This window comes from Cygnus olor, chromosome 12 (assembly GCF_009769625.2).
Source record: "Cygnus olor isolate bCygOlo1 chromosome 12, bCygOlo1.pri.v2, whole genome shotgun sequence".
Lineage (NCBI taxonomy): Eukaryota > Metazoa > Chordata > Aves > Anseriformes > Anatidae > Cygnus > Cygnus olor.
In genome coordinates this window covers 2,233,213-2,253,116 of record NC_049180.1, presented here as the reverse complement: position 1 = coordinate 2,253,116, position 19,904 = coordinate 2,233,213, and the positions used below count along the sequence as shown (strand labels likewise).

The window sequence follows — 19,904 nt, the reverse complement described above, 5'->3', positions numbered from 1 at the left end:
TGTGTGAGGGGTATGTGGTGCCTGAGGTGTGTGAGGAGTGTGAGATGTGAAGTGTGTAAGGTGCGTGTAAGGTGTGAGTAAGGTGTGAGGTGTGAGTAAGGTCCGAGTAAGGCGTGTGAAGTGTGCCCGTGTGCCTTGCGGGTCTGTCGCTTGCGGACTCCAATTCCCAGAAGGCACCGCCCCACCCGCGTGTACTACAGCTCCCGGCCTGCCCGGCGGGGCCGGCAGCGAGGAGCGGCCGCTCTGCCCCCTGGGACTTGTAGTCCGTCCCGGCGGGCGCGGCGGCGGAGGGGCGGCTGCGAGCCCCGTCCGTCGGCACGCAGGCGCGGGCGGCCGGGGCGGGCGGGGGCCGAGCGGGCTCGGCGCGTTGGAGCCTGCGCGCTGCGGAGCCGGAGCCGTCTCGCGAGGAAGGACGCCATTATCGCAGCCGCCCGACAAACACCACGAGAATTGGGCCCCGCACACGGTAACCGCGGCTCCCCGCGGCCGGCCGGCTGGGGCCGAGCTCCCGGGGGGCCTCCCGGCGGGCCTGAGGGGCTCCGGCTCCCTCCGCCGCCTCCTCCCCCGGCTCCTCACGGGGCCGCCCGAGCACCCGGCCCGCGGGGCGGCGGCTCCGGGGAGGGGCCGAGGCCCGGGGGTGTGTGTGTGTGTGTTGGGGGGGGGGGGGAGGCCGGGGCCTCCTCGGCGCCTCGCTCCCCGCCGGCCTCCTCCTCCTCCTCTTCCTCCTCCTCAGCCGGGCAGCGGGGCGGGGTCCCCGCTCCGTGCTGGGGCTCCGCGGGCCCTTCTCTCGCTGCCTAACCCCGGGGAGCCCGGCCTCGTCCTCTCCCCGCCCCGGGGTGCGCCCCTGGCCCTCGGGAGGACGGGGGAGGGAAGGGGCAGCGCGGCCTCCCCCCGTCACGGCCAGCCTCAGCCCCTGCCTCAGCCTCTGCTTTTCCCCTCAGGGAGGGAAGGGGCTGCTGCAGGGGGTGCCGTGCCCTGCTCCTGTCAGAGCAAAGGGTTTTCCCAGTCCTATCTGGGCTGCTGTTTTCCAGCCTGATCGTGTTAGGTTTGGTAAAGCAGTCCCGATCACATCTCTCTTCCCTCCGTATCCATAATTCAAATGGTTCTTCTTTTTCTTTCTTTCTTTTTTTTTAAATCCCCATACCGTGGGAAATTGTGCGTGCTACCAAATATAGTAGTTTTATCCTGCTATGGGTATACTTTATGTATCAGTTTATTTTTAGAGTTCTCAAGGGAAGAATTTTTTTTTCAAAAGGAAACAAGTTTGGAGGGGCTTTAGCAACTGAGTGCTTCAGCTGGAGCAGCTTCCAAATTGCTGTAAAATGATAATTGAGTAATTTATTTGAGATATATATATATATATTTTTTTGCCTTCTGTGTGAGGTTACCTGAGCTGCAGTACCCTTTTGATTTCAGCGTATCAAGAAACAAAGATAAAATGTGTCTGTAGGATTTTGAGCACTCAAACAAGATTTTTAAAATAAACGAAAACCTCCCTGTCTTAATAACGTCATAATGGTGCCTCTTGAAACAACGGATTTACTTGGTTAGGAAATATTAGCGTACCTGTGAAGTGGTTGTCCGTAAAAATTGACCAGAATAACGAGTATGTGGTTCTGAAATTGGAAGAGCCTTACTCCATACATTAAATGGCTTCTTGGCAGCAGTTCAGTTTTCAGTAACGCACGAAAAGATGTCAGGAAGAACATCTAGCTAATTGATTAAAAAGAGCGAAAGATGGTGTTTGGATTCTGGAAGCGTTAATATTCCATCTGCTTTAGAGGATGAAAATATTTTGTAACTCGTATCTTTGTTTTTAACTTACAATCTTTTTATCGTAACAGAAACCAGCTTTAATGCCTTAATTATTCAGCCATGTATTAATTGTGTGGTTATAGAACAGGTTTTAAGACTTAAAGGAGTAACGGGGTGCGTTAGGAGTACAGCAGGAACGCGGCGAGCGCCGACTGCCAACGTTCATAGCTGACAGGGCTCCGGCAGCACGTGCTCTGCTGAGCGTGTTGCAGAAGGGCTTGTGTTTCCTGCCTGGGCTGTTTTTAGCACAGGACAAAATACACGTTTTACACGGTTTTGTACAGACGAGGTGAAGGAAGATGAGCTTACACCTCCTTGTAGCGGGAGAGCTACTTACGGGGTTTACCCTGCGTTTGCAGAGCAGTGCTCGGTTGTGGGATTCAGACTCACATTAATTACAGTAACACGCCCACGTTTGCAAGGATTTCACCTCATCTCTGGTCTTCAGCTTTGCCCTGAACTTGTAAAGCATCGTTTGTGCAGGAAGAATACACGCCTCTTATTTTTTTGGAATTTGAATGTCTTCGTATCTTTCGCTGAAGAATGGCTTGAATTGAAATTCCTATGATGCTCCTTAGAAAGCAAACTAAAAGCTCTCTGATTACATTCATTGTAGAAGGAGGAGATGGGCATTTCTTTGTGCACAGAAGCTCTTGCCCCAGAGATCTACAGAAACTGTTTATGTGAGTTGAGCAGAACAGCAGGAGCTACTTGTAGGAGGAGACAATGTGAATCAATTGATTAGAACAACAAAACACCTATGTACGCTAAACCTCGCCAATAAATTTTTCTTCCACAGATTTGATTTCCTCTAGTTTGGAACTTGATAGTTATTATCTACTGAAGTAATTTTATTTGTTTTCTGCTTTTTACATATTCATTAAAAGCTAAATCGTATTCTTCTTTTGCAAGTAAAAATAAAAATAATAAAATGTCTTTAAAAGTCACGTCAAACACTTGTTTCCTTGCAGTTTTAGCTTTTTTCAAAGCTACTGTTAAGCGCTTAGTTTTGCTCGCCGCTTGTTAGACTGCATGTGAAGACAGTAAGCGGACATGCACAAAAAAGATAAACTTCATAAAATCCTTTGCATTTGGGACTTCAAATAAAATAATTTATGACATTGTCTGTTGGACAAAATTCCTTTATCTTGGTTCCTGTTTGTAAAAAAAACCTTGACTTAAAGGGTAGAAACCCAAACTACTTAAGGGAAAAATAAGTTATGTTCAAGTTTTCCTCTGAAAATTTGAGCATCCGTATCTTATGATGAAAAAATAACACACATCTGCTTTCCCATGGTGCGAATTCATAGAAACTGTGAAGAAAATCACCACTTGCCTCCCTGCTCTTTATAAACACATCTGTTATGTGTCACCTTAGCTCTGACAGCCCGCTGATAGATACTCTTGCACGTTTAAAGCTGGAATTACTTTTTTCTCCGGAGGAGGGAGGGGGAATGGCAAAACAGGATCAGACTGTAGTGATGAAAGTATTTCAGAAGAATACCTATCTGTCTTTTTCTACTTATGTGATGCTCTTCAGATTATTTTCATAAATAGTTTTGGTAAGAATTTAAAAACATTAGTGTTATCCCTGTGTTTTAAAGCAGTGCTAAGGTCTGTTTTGGGAGCTTGGATGTTTCCTTTTTCTAAGTGGTTGCAGGAGGGAAATGTTAGACTTTTGAGTAAGCAGGTTACCTGTTGTAGATCTTATGTTGGCCACGGTGCTTGTTGATAGTAGGGGCCCGTAACAGCATCGGCTTCTTCCACCAAAAGTGCTAGATCAGAAATTTTTTCAAGTACATAGATCAGCAGCGCACGTGGTAGGAAAAAATAGGAAATGATATTTATTCCCTTTTGTTATCTAGTTTCTGCTTGAGGTAAGACAAACACAAAAGAATAAAATGTTTTTGCACAAGTTTTCCTTGAACTTGAGCCAGACGTCAAGGAGCTACAGACTGAAGTGGAATCTTTGCCGTACGCTTTTCAGGGTCCAGGCGAACCCGTGTGTCGGTACAGGTGCTGTCCTGGGTGTCTCCTGTGCTTGGGCTGAATAGCTCTCCAGGGCAAAACCTTCAAAAGCTATAGCGAAGTAACTTTGCAGAGGGAAATGGAAACTTCCGAATCCTGTAATAATCCTGTAACCTTCCAGTTTAAGTGCCCCTGCCCGCGAAAAGGCTGCGCTAAGCTGGGTATCTCACAGCGTGTGTGGGACGGGGTCGGGGCTAGGTGTGCGTCTCATTCCCACAGCCTGCTCCACGTTCGTTCTCCGTCTCTTAAGAGCTGGTTCTACAACGGTGAGTGGATGTGGCGATGAGAGGAGAGGATTGTGGCTTAGCATCTGTGCTCCACGACACAGACCTGCCAGTGGCGCTTTGCAGTGTGCGCCCAGCCTCTTGGCAGGAGGGCGGCGGCAACCTTGGACGTGGAGCGGGTCAGCCAGATGGAAGTGGCCTCAGCAGCGCCGTTCCTTTGCAAAACAGCAGGGGACGTGATGTTTCCCTCGGCAATCTCTTTGGGTTTGAATTCCACCAGTGGGGCTTTTCAGCGAGCAGTGCTGGCGTGCTGGCGTAGCGTGCTGTCAGGAACGTGATGTGGCCACGAAGCGGGAGCTGCACACGTGTTCCTCAAGGGTTGTGCATGGCTCGAGCACAAGGCTGCCGTCCAAGGGGCAGGGCTCGGTTGCTGTTGCTTGTGTTTTATCTAGGCAACGACAGGTCGCTTCTGCAGCCTGTCCGCTTCCAGAAACATAAAAGCCATTTGTGCGCTACCTAAAGCCTCTCAGCCATCTTTTACGTGGCTTTAAGTAGAGAACGCTCTGATTCTTTATGCTGGAGAAGTACGGATGTTGTTAAACTGGAGATCAGTGTCAGCCAGTTTCTGGTTTGGTCTGCCTACTGCTATGATTTCAGTTTGGAACACTCTGACTTTCCTGATGTCTTTAACTATTTAGAGCAAATAATATTCTCCAAGGTTTCTTGAAAATAATGCAAATAATTCCACTGAATGAAATAAACCTTGTTATTCTCATGGTCATTTAAAATTTAATATGCTGAGATCCTGTTCGTTAAGCTGTTTGCTTGAGAACACAGAATTATTTTTAATGAGAAAAAATTACTTTGTGATACAGAAATAATTGGAGAACATAATGGAAAAACGGGGCTTTCAGAGCTATAAATTGAAAGCTGTGCTAATTTCCTTAAAATCTGTTTCCCATCCTTTGATCTCAGCTGTGTACTTTGCATTGCAAAAGGGAAATCAGTTTAAAATAACACAGATTGATGGATATGTGGAAAAAAATCTAGGCAAACAAATGCAGTAGAATAGAGAGAATTAAGGTATGAAGCAGGAGGTAAACTTCAGGGATTGCTCCTATTATTGAAATAGTTAATGAAGTTGCCTTAGAAACACACACAAATGCTTTTTATCAGGTATAAGTCACTATGTAGGTGGTCACTATTCACAAACTGTCATTTTGTTCAGCAAATTTTAGCAAGTGTTGTAATATTGACATTTTTTTCACCTCCTTCTCTCTTCCGGCAGCATCTGACAACTTTTAAAAATCGTTATTTTTAGCTGCAGCCCTTTTGTTATGTTACTTATTTTCCGCTTTCCAGAGGGGATTCAAATATTAAATTCCCATATGTTCTGTTGAAATATTCCTTAATAAGCTCCTTGCTGTTTTGAGATAACAAATAATACTTGAAGCTTTCGGCTGGAGCATGGCAATGTGTTTTGATTCCTAAATAACAGGAAAAAATCTTCAGTTTTGAAGACCAGAGATCTAGATCAGTCCTGTCTTGTGCGTGAGATTATATTCCCGTGTTAAAAGCCCAGCTATGCCTCTTCAGGGCTATTTGCTCAACAGATAGTAATTGCTTTATTTTTCTTTACTGGGTTGCTTTACAAGGCTATACATTTTTTTTTTAAAGTCGGGTTTTCTTTTATTTAATGTTGTTACTGTTTACCATTTGATTGCTACTATTACTGTCAGTATTTATAGACTTATGGGCTGTTGTTGCAGCTGTAGGCAGCTGCACCTCTATCCTTTTTGATCTTTTGGGGTGTATTTCTTATAGTTCTAGACATTAGGAACCTCCAGAGTGAAGTTTCATTGCTATTTCCTGGCATTTGAGAGACATTTGGATTTTAAACCAGCAAACAGCATGCAATATATTTTATCTGGATAATGCAGATTGTATATTTTCCTCCGCCATCTTCTGGTGAATTAGGCAAGCTTAGCTTCTTCAGACACATGAGCAGGTTCCTGCTGGTTGGACTGATTTGTCCTCAGCCTCAAAGCATAGTTATAGTTACTCTCAGGAGTGGATGAATGTCCTTTTTAGCCCTGTTTGATGGCGTGTTCCTTCTTTGCACTCGATGTACTTCTCTAGCTGTTCTGTTAGGGACGGTCCTGAAGGTTCAGTCTGCACGAATCAAACCTAAACCTGCAGAGTAAAGATTCGGGGGCATCCCTTAATGGTCTGTACATGTCAACGGCTGCTATCTGTGTCTGTTAGTCTGCCCATATATGTATTTCGTAGGAAAAAAAAATATCATTTTGAGTTGAACCAGTAGTTATACAGAAAGTATCTCTAATAGTAGAGAAATACATCGTAGTATTAGCTTGGAAGCACCTATTAAATATATCATGAAGTCTTAAAGAACTTTAGCTTTTTGGCTTCCACTTCATACGGGGAAAAAAATTCAAGTTTCTCAAAATGATTTTTGTCTATGCCAATGAAATTTCAAAATGTTTTGTTATCAGTGCACTTTTTTTCTTGACGTAATGAAACTCAAAGTTGATAGAAATTGTATTTTCCAAAGTAGTCTCTCGAGCAAGTTTATGGCCAAAGATTTGGTGATAAACTTTGATTCAGTTTCTGGGTCTTTGCCGGGGGGCAAATGTGGTCCCTTGGTCCTTCGTGCAGGAACCCGAGTTTCATGAACGTCACGGAGATCCCTGTGCTGCAGAGGAGTCTCACCTGACAAAGACTGCGTTCGTACGTCTGTAAAACAGGCGTTTGTACTGCTCGTACCCGGCCTCCAAGCGTTGGATTCCTGGGACGGGAAGAGGATCCCACAGCTTTCCTCAGCCAGCTTCTCGGCTGCCTCTGCAGATCTTTCAGGTAGCAGCGGGTGAAGCTCGTTCGCTGTCCTGCTCTGCCCTGCTGCCTGTGGAAACGAGCCTGGCACAAGAACTTGGGGTGTTACCTGCTCTGAATGAGTGCTAGGTTCATGTCGCAGCGGGTGATGTTTCAGATACCCGTGACTTCTGGAACATCGTCTTTCCAGAGGAAGTCCTCATTTCCCATCCCCTTCCCCAGCTCTTAGTCACTTCTCAATAAAGGCCCTTTGAGATGTTTAGAAATTACTGTTGTTTCCTCTTTGAGTTTCCCCTGCAGGATGAGTAGCAAAAACTCATTCAAAACAACGTGATCTGCTCAGGAGCCAGGCAGATACTGTACCTTGCTTTTTTATTTTTATTTTTATTTCTGAGGGGAGTATTCTTTTTTCTCTCCAGCAGGGAAAATTGAATCTTGCCTCGATCCCTTGGTGGGCCAATGGCACAGATTGTACCAGACCTGAAGTCTGTAAACTTCTGTGGCTTCCGTCACTTTAGATGAAGCATAACATCTTAATATCCTTTGAGTTTTGTGATGGAGGATGGGAAACAAAGCACCCAGATCTCAAATATTTCAGTACAGCGCTTTGTCTGCTGCGTAATCCGCTTACATTGCGGTATTACACCTCAAGCAAAGTTTTGCTCTTTCTCATACGCTTAATGTTCTGGTTAGGTAAGAGCGTTTTCCTTTGGACGGTAGCACTGAGCTGGGGCACAGCTCTTTCTTTAACATTCCATTCATTTTTCTTGTTCATTCACATTTCAACTAGAATAAATGTTAGCGTTTGGTTTTGATTCTGCTTGTTTAACAGGACCGCCAGTTTGCTAGGACTACCGAATCGTACTTCAGAATAGCAAATTTACAGGGCCAGACTCGGGCTGCCTTTCTGAGGCTAGTTTTATTGTCGGAAGGTCCATGGCTCCACGGGCACAGTGTCGGGAAGTGTTCAGGCGTGCGTCGGAGCTGCCTTCGTTAATCGGGGTGCACTCTGCAGGCGTTCAAGGCGTGCTGGTAATCTCACCAAAACCACATCCATTCCTAAGATCCGCACGATGTTTTGCATCTTGCTGCGGCACAGAAGCAAAATACCTTTATCAGTGTTGTAGTTGTCGTAGAGGACCGAGATCGGCCCCAAATAATTCAGATTGTGTTAGGCACTTGGTTGCAATTCCCAAAGTCAGCCCGAAGTGTCGCAGAAAGATAGATGCCTGAAGAGGTTACTGGGGGAGAAGCTGCTAATCTCAAATGGGTACAGGCACCCAAAGTTAAAAGGACGTCTGGGCGACCTATCTCTCCCCCCTCCAGCCACGGGTAGAAGCTCTTTGAGACTGGGAGAGACATTTATGTACGTGATAGGAAAAGGGTTCTAGAAGCCCGTTCTTTGAACCAAAGCGTTTGTGTTTCTGGGGGGATGTTATCAATAAAGATTCTCCATCTATGGGCGAAAGCAATAAAACGTGGTACATCTGGTTCTGCGTACTGCCTGCGCTGTTCGAGTGGCTCTTGTTTCATGTTCGCTGGGTTTTGAGCCGTGCAAGTCGTGCCTCGCATTAACGACCAATATCCTGAGCAATTTTACGGTGATGCAGGAAACTGACCTCTGCTTTAGGGCCCTGAATCTGCAAGCACTTAAGTATATCCAGTCCACATGGGCAGTCTCATTAAGTTCAACGGGATTGTATGTCGGTAAAATTGAATTCCGACTTCTTTACATGTCGAAGCACCTGAAAGCGCGCTTGCGATAGGTGTTAACATCTCCTTCCTAGCTCCTTTGGGAATAATTCCAGCAAAGCTGTGGCAGCGGGGGTGTTTGCACGTGACAGCAGTGAGTGTTTGTACAAGGTCCACGGAGAGCTTGTGCTCGAGTTTCTGGTGGATGTGGCCACACAGCCGCTGCTGGGGTTTCTCGTGCCGGAACGTGCCGAGTGGGGCTGAGCACGCAGGATTGCGTGGTGGTTGTGTTCTGCTTCGGTCGTGTTGGGGTTGTGGCCACGGGCAGCGCGTCAGCAGAGTTAGAAACGGACATCCAGGCAAACCAGTGGCTTGTACCAGGTGGAACGACGTATATACGTGTGTATATACATATGACCAATAATAATTATAAGGCATTGACAACAATATTTGAGAATTTCTGCCTCCCTGCAAGATTTTGCACTCCAAAGAAATTTTAAGACCCTTCATTTCTGAAGCAGCTGTTCCCCTCTGTATGTTGCTGTCTCCGTTTTAAACTGGTCTGGGAGTCCATCAGCATAGCGTGGTTGTTACCGATATTTGTTTTAGATATCTGCCTGCAGACTGTTATGGCCCCTGTCCTTGCCTTCCTAGGTAAGGGATGGCTTTGTCATGTCGTGGGAGGGCAGGCTTTTTCTGATCTTTGGCTGAACCAAATATGCACGTATATTACACTCAATTTTAAACTGTTAAACTGACATGCTTGTGGCACAGTTTTGCTGTGAAAATTACATAAAACACTGTTTTTACTTCTATTTTAAGGACAAAAGCTAAACAGAAGCTAAGAAAGATTAGAATTCTCCTGCATAGTTTTTGGTGGTAGTAAAGAAGTGCAAAATGTTTTTTTTTGTTGTTGTTGTTGAAAATAGTTTTTGACTTCATATTTTGACAGACTGTAGCTTCAGAGAATTGGGGTGTAAAGGGGGCTGGGAGCTCCTGCATTTAACCCTAAGTGCTGTTAAATTGTCGCTTTTTAGTAGGTTATTCCTCACCTGCTAAGTAAGAGAATTTTCTTCATTTATCAATAGCGCTGAGAAATACCAGCCAGGCACTAATTATCTGCTCAAATAAGAGAAGTTCAAGTAAACACGCACACAGTAGGGCTTTGGAGAACGTTTGTTTGCTTTAAATACAGCGTTTACCCTCACTAGTGAGTACGAGGGAGAAGGTTTCTGTTTGGTGCCTGTTTTCGTATGTTAACAAGTCACTGGCTGATTTTGATGATGCACTTTGGAATGGTGCCCTCCGATTTTGTAAAGCCATCAGATATTCCAGCAAATAGATTTGTTTACAAGGGAATGCTCGGAAGAATTACTCTAAATGAATGTTTTAAAACGGATTAATTAAATTGCATTAAACTCATGTGTGGATAAACTAATCTAGAATCCAGGTGACCTGAATTTAATTTGGCTGCTTACAAATATTCCCTTAATTAAACAAAGGCTATCGTAAATCTGTCTTAGGTCTATCAATTCTGAGAAAGAGCACTCACAGAGATATTTGGAGCACTTTATCTAACCTACTGCAGCTGTATCGCGCGCAACTCAAGGTATGAGCGTGCCTGAGCGCTGTAGTGCAGCAGGAGGCTGCGGCACCGCTCGAGGCTTTTGGAAGCGGGGGGCACATCCCGCTGGGGGAGAGCCGCCTCCTAACCCGGGCTTGAATTTGTGCTGGGCGAGAGCTGAAGGTGTCTCCTCCAGCCCCCAGGAGGAGTGGATCCGTGGAAATAGCACAGCTGGAGCCAGTTTGAGTTTGGCTGGCCAAGGCCTCCTGTAACGAACGTATTAACGAGGTATTTTCCGTCGTCTTCCCAAACCTCTCCTCCAGGTGATGGCAGCTGACTACAAAATACTGCTCTGGTCATCCAGCTCCCCAGCACCACCTGGGGGGGGGACAAAGTGGGGGCATTTCATTTGTGGAGCTTGGCTGTCCCTGATGGGGTTTATCCTGAGCTTCCTGGCTTTCTTTGCATTTTTTTTTTCTTATATCTTAGTACTTGGTCCAGGTAATATTTCAGCATTGGGTTCTCGATGCCAATGTACATGCATTTAATTTAGAATTAATGGGGACTGGCGTTGCGGCCAGGAGAATGAAAGGGGAGGGGGTTTTAAAAAAAAAAAAAAAGGAAAAAAAGGCAAATTTTGAGAAAGGAAGTGCTTTGCTTCAGGAAATGTTGGTAAATACTTCACTGGGTGAAATATGTGGAAAATGTGTGGAGAAGCTGTTATTCTGATTTTTTTTTATTTTTATTTTTGAATCTGAGGCTTTTTTAAGGTAATAATCTAATTCTAACTTTAATCCTGTTAAATTTTATCAGAATGTTGCCCTTGGTTCTGAAAGCAAGCTTAGCCCGCTGCTGAAATTTTCTGTTATAAACTGAAATTCTGAATTTTTCAGAGGAACGTTTTCATGTTGTGGTAGCTGCTGTGGTTGCAGCACCCAGCGGAGCTCATTTGGGCGTTGCTTTCACGACCCTCCCATCTAGCATTAACAACAACTACCTCTTTTCTCCTTATTTTTGGATCCAGAAGCTCAGTGAATCTGGTGACAGCAGAAGGATATTTTGCTCAGCCTGGAGAGACTGTAGAAATGTGTTCTGTTGGCTAATTGCAGTGTATGGTTTCCTGAAATTGTAATAAAATTTGTTGAAATGGAAATAAATACTGTTGTTGCGAAGAAATGTTGCTGTGTATGTGTAATAGCTCTCTTCCCAGTCCCAGTCCGGTTGGTATGCTGTTGTTTAAAGACTGACAGAATCTTTCAGGACTTATTTTCTGATCTATGGCTGAATACTTTCAGACTATGACCCGTAAGAGATGGAGAACAGAGGTCAGAAGTGTGAAATCATTTTTTGTGTTGCAGAAAGGTTTAATTCATTTCAATACTTTACAGAATGAGTTTTGAAAGGCTAAATATGTATTACGGTGGATTTAAACAAAAAGAAAATTAAAAGTCCTTTGGAATGACTTACTAGATACTGATGTGTTTGTGGGTGAAGCTGGTTAAAAAGCAACGCACGCAGCATCAGGGAAGTCTAGCGTTGCGTAAATCGACGAAGTGTTAAAAGTTGGGTTTTGTTCTACTTTGTCCGTTCTTAGTGTTTGGAGTGGTGGCCTTCTTCACATCGAGGGCAGGGCTCTTAGCCTTACTTGCAGTATGTGACATTATGAAACAGTAACTCTAGCACAGCTGTTTTATTATGTGAAGGCTGGCCGCTTACCAGGATTTCTCAGAAATGGCAAATGCGGTTTGCCAAAATGGCATCCATATGCACTAACGCATTGCCAGTTTTCTCGGGCGCGCTGCCACGCTCCGCGCGGTCCCAACAGTTTTTCACCACGATCCGAATTTCAGATGACTCAGTATTGGCAGCGCTGGTATTTTGAGTAAACAACTGCGATGCGCGGGGAGTCCTCCTCCTGAGATGGGCTCTCGCAACGCGCTGACCCTTCTCCACGTTCTGTCCCTCTCTTCAAAAGTTTGTGCTCCACCTGTCTGGCTTAATGGCTTTCTTGTGTTCGAGTGGCAGAGGGAAAGAGGAAAATCTTTATGCGTAGCTGGAGTAGATTCAGCGTCGATGTTAAGGGATGAGTTACCGTTTCCACTGGTAAACCTTAAATTATTGTGCTAGTGGTTTTTTTTTTTGCTTCAGGTTAAAAAGGAAAAAAAGACTGATTTCCTTGTATTCATTGTCCATCCTTTTATGACTGTGGGAAAGCAGAGATACAAATGGTTCCAGTGATTTTAATTCAATTTTACAGGCTGAAGGTTTCTCTTAAAACGCTAATAAATAACCTTGACGGAGGGTTCCAAGGGAGCAGGGCTGAGACATCAGGGCTGTATTCTGAAAATGCCTTCATCAGAATTGAATTGTGGAAAAAACAGGCAGGTTCAGTGCCCGAGAAAAGAAGTTTTGTTTCAAGTCTGCTTATAACTAGCTGCAAAGAAGCTCCCTGTTCTCGCTGAGTTTTAGGTGCCCATTAAAATTGGCAGGACTTTGGTAGGACATGGTAGGACTTTGTGTTCATGTGGATCTGTACAGATTGCAGTAGCCAGTGTGGTCTGGGAAACTCATATGCTATTGCAACATCAACACTTAGGTCTGATCACTCCCCAGAGCTAAGGAATAATTTGCAAATTAAAACCCTGCAATTTATGAATGTTCTTTTAGACACTTAATTTTTTTTTTTTTAAATCAGTTTAAAGAAAACAGTTTGTGTTTTACACTGACAAGCTGCTCAGTCTCTGATACTACCCAGTCTCCTTATCCACTGGGAAAATGCAGCAAGGTGAATCGGAAAGGAAAGCTCGTGCTCTCAGCCTACTCATAATGTAGAAAGTTTATACGCGTGGGTGATGCCCGTATTAAAGTAGCAGCTCACGCCATTGTGTGATCCGTTCTCTATGTCGGTCACTTCCCTTAAGAATTCTCTCTCCTTTTGTAGAGGAAAAATGAAAAAAATAAATGCAAAATGGCTATATCAGGTATTAACGCTCCTCTTGCTGCTGTTTTTCAGGATTGCATGTCTTGTAAAATTACTTATTTGGGGGCCTGCGGTGGTGTGTGACGGGACATTGCAGCCTGGTTCTGAATGATGTCAGAACAGGACTTGGCAGATGTTGTTCAGATTGCTGTTGAAGACTTGACTCCAGATAACCCAGGTACAGTAGAGGTGGTAGCGATGGCATGAGAAAGATAATGTGTAGTATTACCCGTTTACAAGGTGGAAATCACTGCTGAGCTGCTTTTAAAAAAAATATAAAGTGCTGCTGCAATATTTACTTTGAGAGGCGCTTGCTGAGACTACCTACTGAATTTGGACAGCTTTACTTACATATCTCTAGCACCCTTTGGATCAAATTAATTTTTATTTTTTTTACTTTTCTTTTAAAGACTTTTTTTCTTCAAAGGTAGACTACTGCCAAAACTCGATATATGCCAAATCATATTTTTTTTAATTTCAGACCAAATCCATGTTTGAGACTTTTCCTCGAATAAGAACTATCACCCCTCTATTATGAATCAGTGTTTTACTTGTAAAATATTTCCTCTCAAAAATTATTAAAATTCCTTGGATTTATAGCAAAATGACAGTAAGTTTGAAAAACAATTCTGAAAGCAAATACCGTGATTTCCTTTGCTTAGAATTTGATCTACTAAGGGAAAATGTGTTGAAATCAACTACAGAATTTAATCCAATGCTGTCATGTATAAGTGAGTAAGTGTTGACAGAAAGAACAGTAACTACAGGTACAGAAAACAGAAACACACTTAAAAATACTTTTCTGATGCAGAACAGAGAAGTTCTTTCAGAAATGTACCCAAAGAGATGGAGGGGAAGCTGAGACTTACCTGTCCCAGTCTAGTTCATAACTTGGTGGGCATCCAAGGATTATCACCTGTAGTATGGGCAACCTTAAACAAGCTTTCCTTTGCTCGATTTCGTAAAGGACCTTGAACCTGGGCTCATTTCAGGTGATGTTCTGACTGTGACGTTGTTTGGGGCTCTACCTCTTGATTTTACCAGCGAGGTTTTCCAGTTAGAGTTCAGAACACTTTTGTTATTGTTTCTTCAGAGTGTTTACCTCTAGATTAAAAGCATTTAGGATCTATAGGTCTGCATAACCAAGTACTTATTTTGGAAAATTTTCAGGGTTTAGTTAATCTCTACTGGAGAGAAATTAATGGTTTAGTGGTGGACATGGCAGTGCTAGGGTAAAGCTTGGACCAGATGATCTTAGAAGTCTTTTCCAACCTAAATGATTTTATGATTCTGTGAACAGAGTGGGAGGAATCCTGCGTTTGTGCAGAATTAGAACTGCTTACAGTTTTGCAGAGTGTGAGGGTTCAGAAGCCAGAAGTAAGTAATCATATATATTTAAGAGAAAAACAAAAAAAAAAATAAATAGAAATATACAGTATGTTAACTAAACTCCTTTCATATTATTTGATTTGTCCATTTAATATATTTTAAATCCAAGTCTTGCCTCTTGTATTATAAGCTATGGCAACGCTTATTTTTCTTTGCAGTTGTGTTGGAGAATCATGAAGTGACAGACGATGACGTAGAGCCTACTCTGAAACGTCAGCGTATAGAAATTAACTGCCAGGATCCCTCTATTAAGGTTACAAGAATACCCTTTTCTGTTTCTATTCATAATACCAATTAAATTAGCTTTCTTGGGGAAATGATATCAAATGAACTAATGCTCATGCATAGTACTGGAAATATATCCTTCTTGTAAATGTTTGTGTTCATTTTCTGCATAAATTTTAAAATCTGCATAATTGGCTAATCTCCTGGTATAAAATCATTAGCAAAAATTTTATATGCAATATAAAATTTAATCAGAAATAATTCTAGTAGCTCAAACATCGCTCCATCTTCTTTGATGAAGTGAATAAACTCAACCCTTAGGAATAAATTTGATGTATTGTATGACAATACTGAGGTATTGTCATAAGTATATTTTAAATAAATTTAATATATTTTTATTACAATATACAGATATTTTCAGCATGTTTTAAATTATTATTTTAAGCTAACAACGTTCTCCTAAGAGTTGAGCTATATTTGGTTCAGGCTCAGCAGCTCAGGCTCTTCTGTACTTGCAGAACTTCCCATGCTGCTCCCACTATTGTGTTTTAGTAATGTTTTTGTCTTGAAGCATAAGCGTGTGAGTTGTATTTTACTGCCATGCATGTTAAGCAGTATGTAATTTTGTCTAGAAATTCTGCCATAGAAACTGAAGCTCTGTATTAAGAGAGCAGGGGGGGAAGCAGCACTGCAAAGCAGCTCGATGGGGTGTGAATTGTAGTTGAGGGCCACGAGATGGCACAGTTGCTGTTTGCAGAGGAGTATGCGTGTACCATTACCCTTCAATAGCCTATTTTTCCCAAGGGGAACCAAGTGGAATATGCTTTCTTTTAAATAAAATTGCTCAGGAAAACAAAGTTTGTTTATTTGCTTTTCTTGGTTTGCTGTTCAGGAGAAAACTGAAGCGAGTGGCATTTATTGTCCCTGAAGTGATTAGTGTTGATACAATTCCACTGTAATTATCCAAATGTATCTGTTTGGACGAGGAAAGAAATTCTTATTTAACTTTATCCAGAAGGATGCTTTCATTGATTTATATATATATTTTTTTTTAAATATATCGAATGAAAGGCTTTGGCATGTGATTTAAAATGATTTTGTGGTGTATGGAATCATAGTAACAAAGTGCTTAGGTGAAAATGTGTTTGGCTTGGATGCTTTTGGCTTCTAAATAAAGATCTGAAAGACTATGAGAATATTAAAATGCTCCTGAATGTCATCGGTTCTGTATGTGGCTGAATTTAGTCACTAGGCACATTGCTAGTTCCTTTAGAATTGTCTTCCAGTCACATTTATCTGGAGCTTCCTTATGTGTATGTTGCTGAAGATAAATGTGTACGTCTTTAAAAGCAGTTTCTCTTGCATTCTCCCCTTTCTAGTCATTCCTGTATTCCATTAATCAGACAATATGCCTGCGACTGGATAGCATTGAGGCGAAGTTGCTGGCACTAGAGGCTACCTGTAAATCACTGGAAGAGAAGTTGGATCTTGTCATGAACAAACAGCACAGCCCCATCCAAGTCCCCATGGTGGCAGGTTCTCCTCTTGGCGCTACACAGACCTGCAATAAAGTACGATGGTAAGAAAAGAATAGATTACTCATCAATGTGCTTTTTAAAATAACCTAAATCCTTTTCCCTGGCGTCCAGCTCTGCAGCTTTCTTTATAGCTGTCAGGAACTTGGTGTGCTGCTTATGAATGTAGAATTAATTTCTCAGAGGTAATTTTTGTACCAGTTTCATGATGTTACTTCTACTTAGAATAAGACCAATCGTGTCACACCGGTCCACGGACAGTTTGCAACTATTTCCACATTTAATTTTGACTGAAAATAGACAGATTCATCCATCTCTGGAAAAGTCACATCATCTGTTTCAGATGGGTTTTGTAGACTTGCTTTACTTTCATTTCTGTGGTTGTTTTGAATTGGTGAGTTCATCATTCTGATTACTTCTCGTTTTATCAGACAGAAATACAGCAGAGTTTGTTATATGTGCTTATTTTCTAAAGACTCCTGGTAGAATAGCACCTATGTTTATTTTGGGGTTAGAAGTAGGAGATGGAAAATCTGTTAAATAATCTCATCCACTTTGATGAAAGGGAAGGTTTGACCTGGAGTACCTTTATGAGTTGCCTAATATGGTTCTAAATATCTTAAATACTGATGTGCCTATCATTTTACCATGGGTATTATTCCAGCCAGAGGAATATGATGATCAAGAGACTTTTTGTGTAACGACTTTTCCAACATTCACATTTCTACAGCTAGGAAAAAACTTAATACTTTTTTAAATAATGACTTTTTATTTTCCATTACAACTGTGTAATATTCATAGACAACTTTCACACCATACCATTCTAGTCAAGATACATGAACTTAATATGCTTTTTGTCAGTCTGTTTTTTGATCTTCTGATATTTCATCACTCGCTCTGAACTTTGTTAATAACTGAAAAATATTTCGTATATGTTTTTGATATGTCTTGCTCAGTGCACTGTTCCAGGTGCACTACTCTACATCTCCATAGAAAAAAATAGTTCCTTTATGTTGTGAGGCACATCCATGTGAGGTAAGAAAACAAACCACAAACAATAGCCTTTTTCTATTATATCACTCTACACTTAACTGCTGCGTGTGTATATATACGTTTTTACTTTCCGTATTGCTATTTGTATAATAGATATTCTAAGTTAAAGAACGTATCTCAACTGGTACTGACATTTTACGATATCTTGCAGTTTGAGCATTTATGAAACAGGATGGAGTATAATCTTGCTACCACAAGAAGTTCAAAGTTGGAGATTTTACATTCAGAGGGAACACTTTGCTCGTGCAGTTGTACCTGTTGTATAATGCAGACTACCTGTTACCCCACAATTGAAAGTGATTACTTGTGATGAATAGAGTCTAATTTTCAGAAATGTACCAAATCTGTATGGAAAAATCTAAAAGGATAAAGAACTCAATGCGGTTCTTGCTCTCTTTTTAAAAGTTCAATATCTCTTTTATTTTTAGTGTAGATTTGAATAGTCTGCTTGTTTTGCTGTAACAGATACCTACCTAGATAGGAACAATTCACATTTCTTCATACTTTTCCAAAAGAAATTTCTTTTTTAGATGTCCAAATACAGCGTTGATACTCCAGAATTCCTTTATTGGCCTTTTTTCATATGCTGTTAATGATCATTTTGATCATTGGACATCTTCCTTTCCCTTCTTCCATTTATTTTTTCTTTAAACAGGTCCGTGTCTGCATTACCTCATGCTTTTGGAGTTTCCCTATGATATGTGAAAAAGGTCAATTACAGCTAAGTTCCATATCAAAAGATATTAAGTACCTATAATAACTGTTTGGCTCATAGAGCAATTAACTGAAATATTACACAAGCATTTTCACTAAGCTTTTTGTTCTTGTAGCAGTCTATGGCATATGTGACTCGAAAGAAAACAGGGGTGTACGTGTTTAACTTGCAGGTCTTTTTGGCATTAATAACACTTCAATTTCACAGCGGTGGGATGTTTCACTGAATTCCCTGTCTCTCATTCATTCATAAAAACCTCAATCTCTTGTTCATTGTTTCTGATTCACAACCTATGTGGACTGTTCTATCAACTCTGGGTTGGTTCCTCTTCCCCTTCCATTGCAGATGGCAGTGGAGAGCTGCCAGCCACAGTCAGTGTTTTGGATAATAGATTCTGCATCTGAATAAGATTCTTCAACCCCCATCTCCTTTTTCTGCCACAATAATACCAGGCTTACCGCTCTAACAAAAATGCTGTAGTTACTTAAGACATGTCAACCAGATGCCAGTATAGCAGACTCTTACCTTTTTTTAAAAAATACCTTTGGATTTGTGATCTCTTCCCTTCCACTCTATAGTGAATTTTGTTTACTTTTTTTTCTTGGTAATTTAGTTGCTTGCATTAATTTGGTGCAGATTTAATACGATCAAAATGTGTGTTACAGCAGTGCACACAGTAAAGCACGTGAACTGTGCATTATAAATTCACACAGTTTGATTGCTCTGTTGTATTTGTGCTTTTAAAAGTAAATGAATTTCCTAAGGCTTGTCAGTTTGAAATACGTGCAGGTCATCAAGTGATGAAAACCAGGACAACTTGGACAGAGGGGCTTTTTTCTGTCTCACCTTGTGGTGGAGTTGTGTAGTTGCAGTGTAACAGGTAAATTCACATCTGAGCACTGATGCCTGCCGGGACTATGATGTGGAATCTTACACTGTGTGTGGTGCTGTTGTGGATAGGCTGCTGATGAGATGGAGTTGATAAAGTATCATCTGACCATCCAGTTGTGTTATGGAGGCAGGAGTGTAACTTTGGTAATGGTTGTCAGACTTGCGTTCAATGATAAATGGTCTTTTCTAGAAAACTTAACATGTTGACTTACTGGAATAACTTGTACTCTTTTTTGGTGCCAAACTATTGTTTCCAAGCTTTAAAAACTCTTGTTAGGGAAATGAAGCAGAAGTTTTCAAGGGGACTTGCAATAAATCAGGAACCACCCCATGTTTTTAGCTCCCAGGACAGAAATGCAGTACGTTTTAGTCTTACTCTGCTTTCTGTCTATTACGCACACGAGGCATGATTTGTGTGGAAATCTTCAAGCATCCTTTTCTGGGTATGTGTACTTTGCAGGTTTGTTGATGTTTCTTGGAAAATTATGAAATGTTGTTTTCAGAAATTACAGTACTGTCTACTGCTCTTGATATTTTACATCTGTGAAGGTGTACTTATGCTGGACTATGCTCAATTCTTTTATTCCTGTTGTTGATGCTGATCTGCTGTTATGGTACTTCGTTATATTCCAGCTAATTGCAGTGCAGGTATGCAGGAAAATAAAGGATACACGGTCCTGTGTAAAGAGTAATTTCTGTGAACAGTTGGGATACAGAGGAACAGCAGGCTAATTTTTAAATCTAGAAAGTGGCTTAAGCTACAGCAAAAACTATCAGAAAACATTTTAAAGGAGGTCATGCAGAATTGGAGATGTGATCTGCTGCATTTCAGTGAGTTACTACATGAAAAGCAGAACTAAATAAGCACAGTTTCTCCACGTTTATTTAGAAGAAAGACCGTCAGAAGGTTTCAAAACACAAATCCTTAGATTGCACCGAGTTG

The 19,904-nt window shown here is 41.9% G+C and overlaps 1 protein-coding gene across 1 annotated transcript in view; it reads left to right on the top strand.

Moving 5' to 3' along the window:
* Window positions 1–315: 315 nt before the first annotated feature.
* LOC121076880 (BTG3 associated nuclear protein) overlaps window positions 316–19,904 on the top strand; it is a 147,190-nt gene continuing 127,601 nt past the window's right edge. The window contains 4 exon segments of the mRNA XM_040571514.1: window positions 316–466; window positions 13,187–13,331; window positions 14,701–14,795; window positions 16,147–16,346. Of these exon segments, the coding sequence (XP_040427448.1) occupies window positions 13,262–13,331; window positions 14,701–14,795; window positions 16,147–16,346 (365 nt within the window). The 5' untranslated portion in view covers window positions 316–466; window positions 13,187–13,261.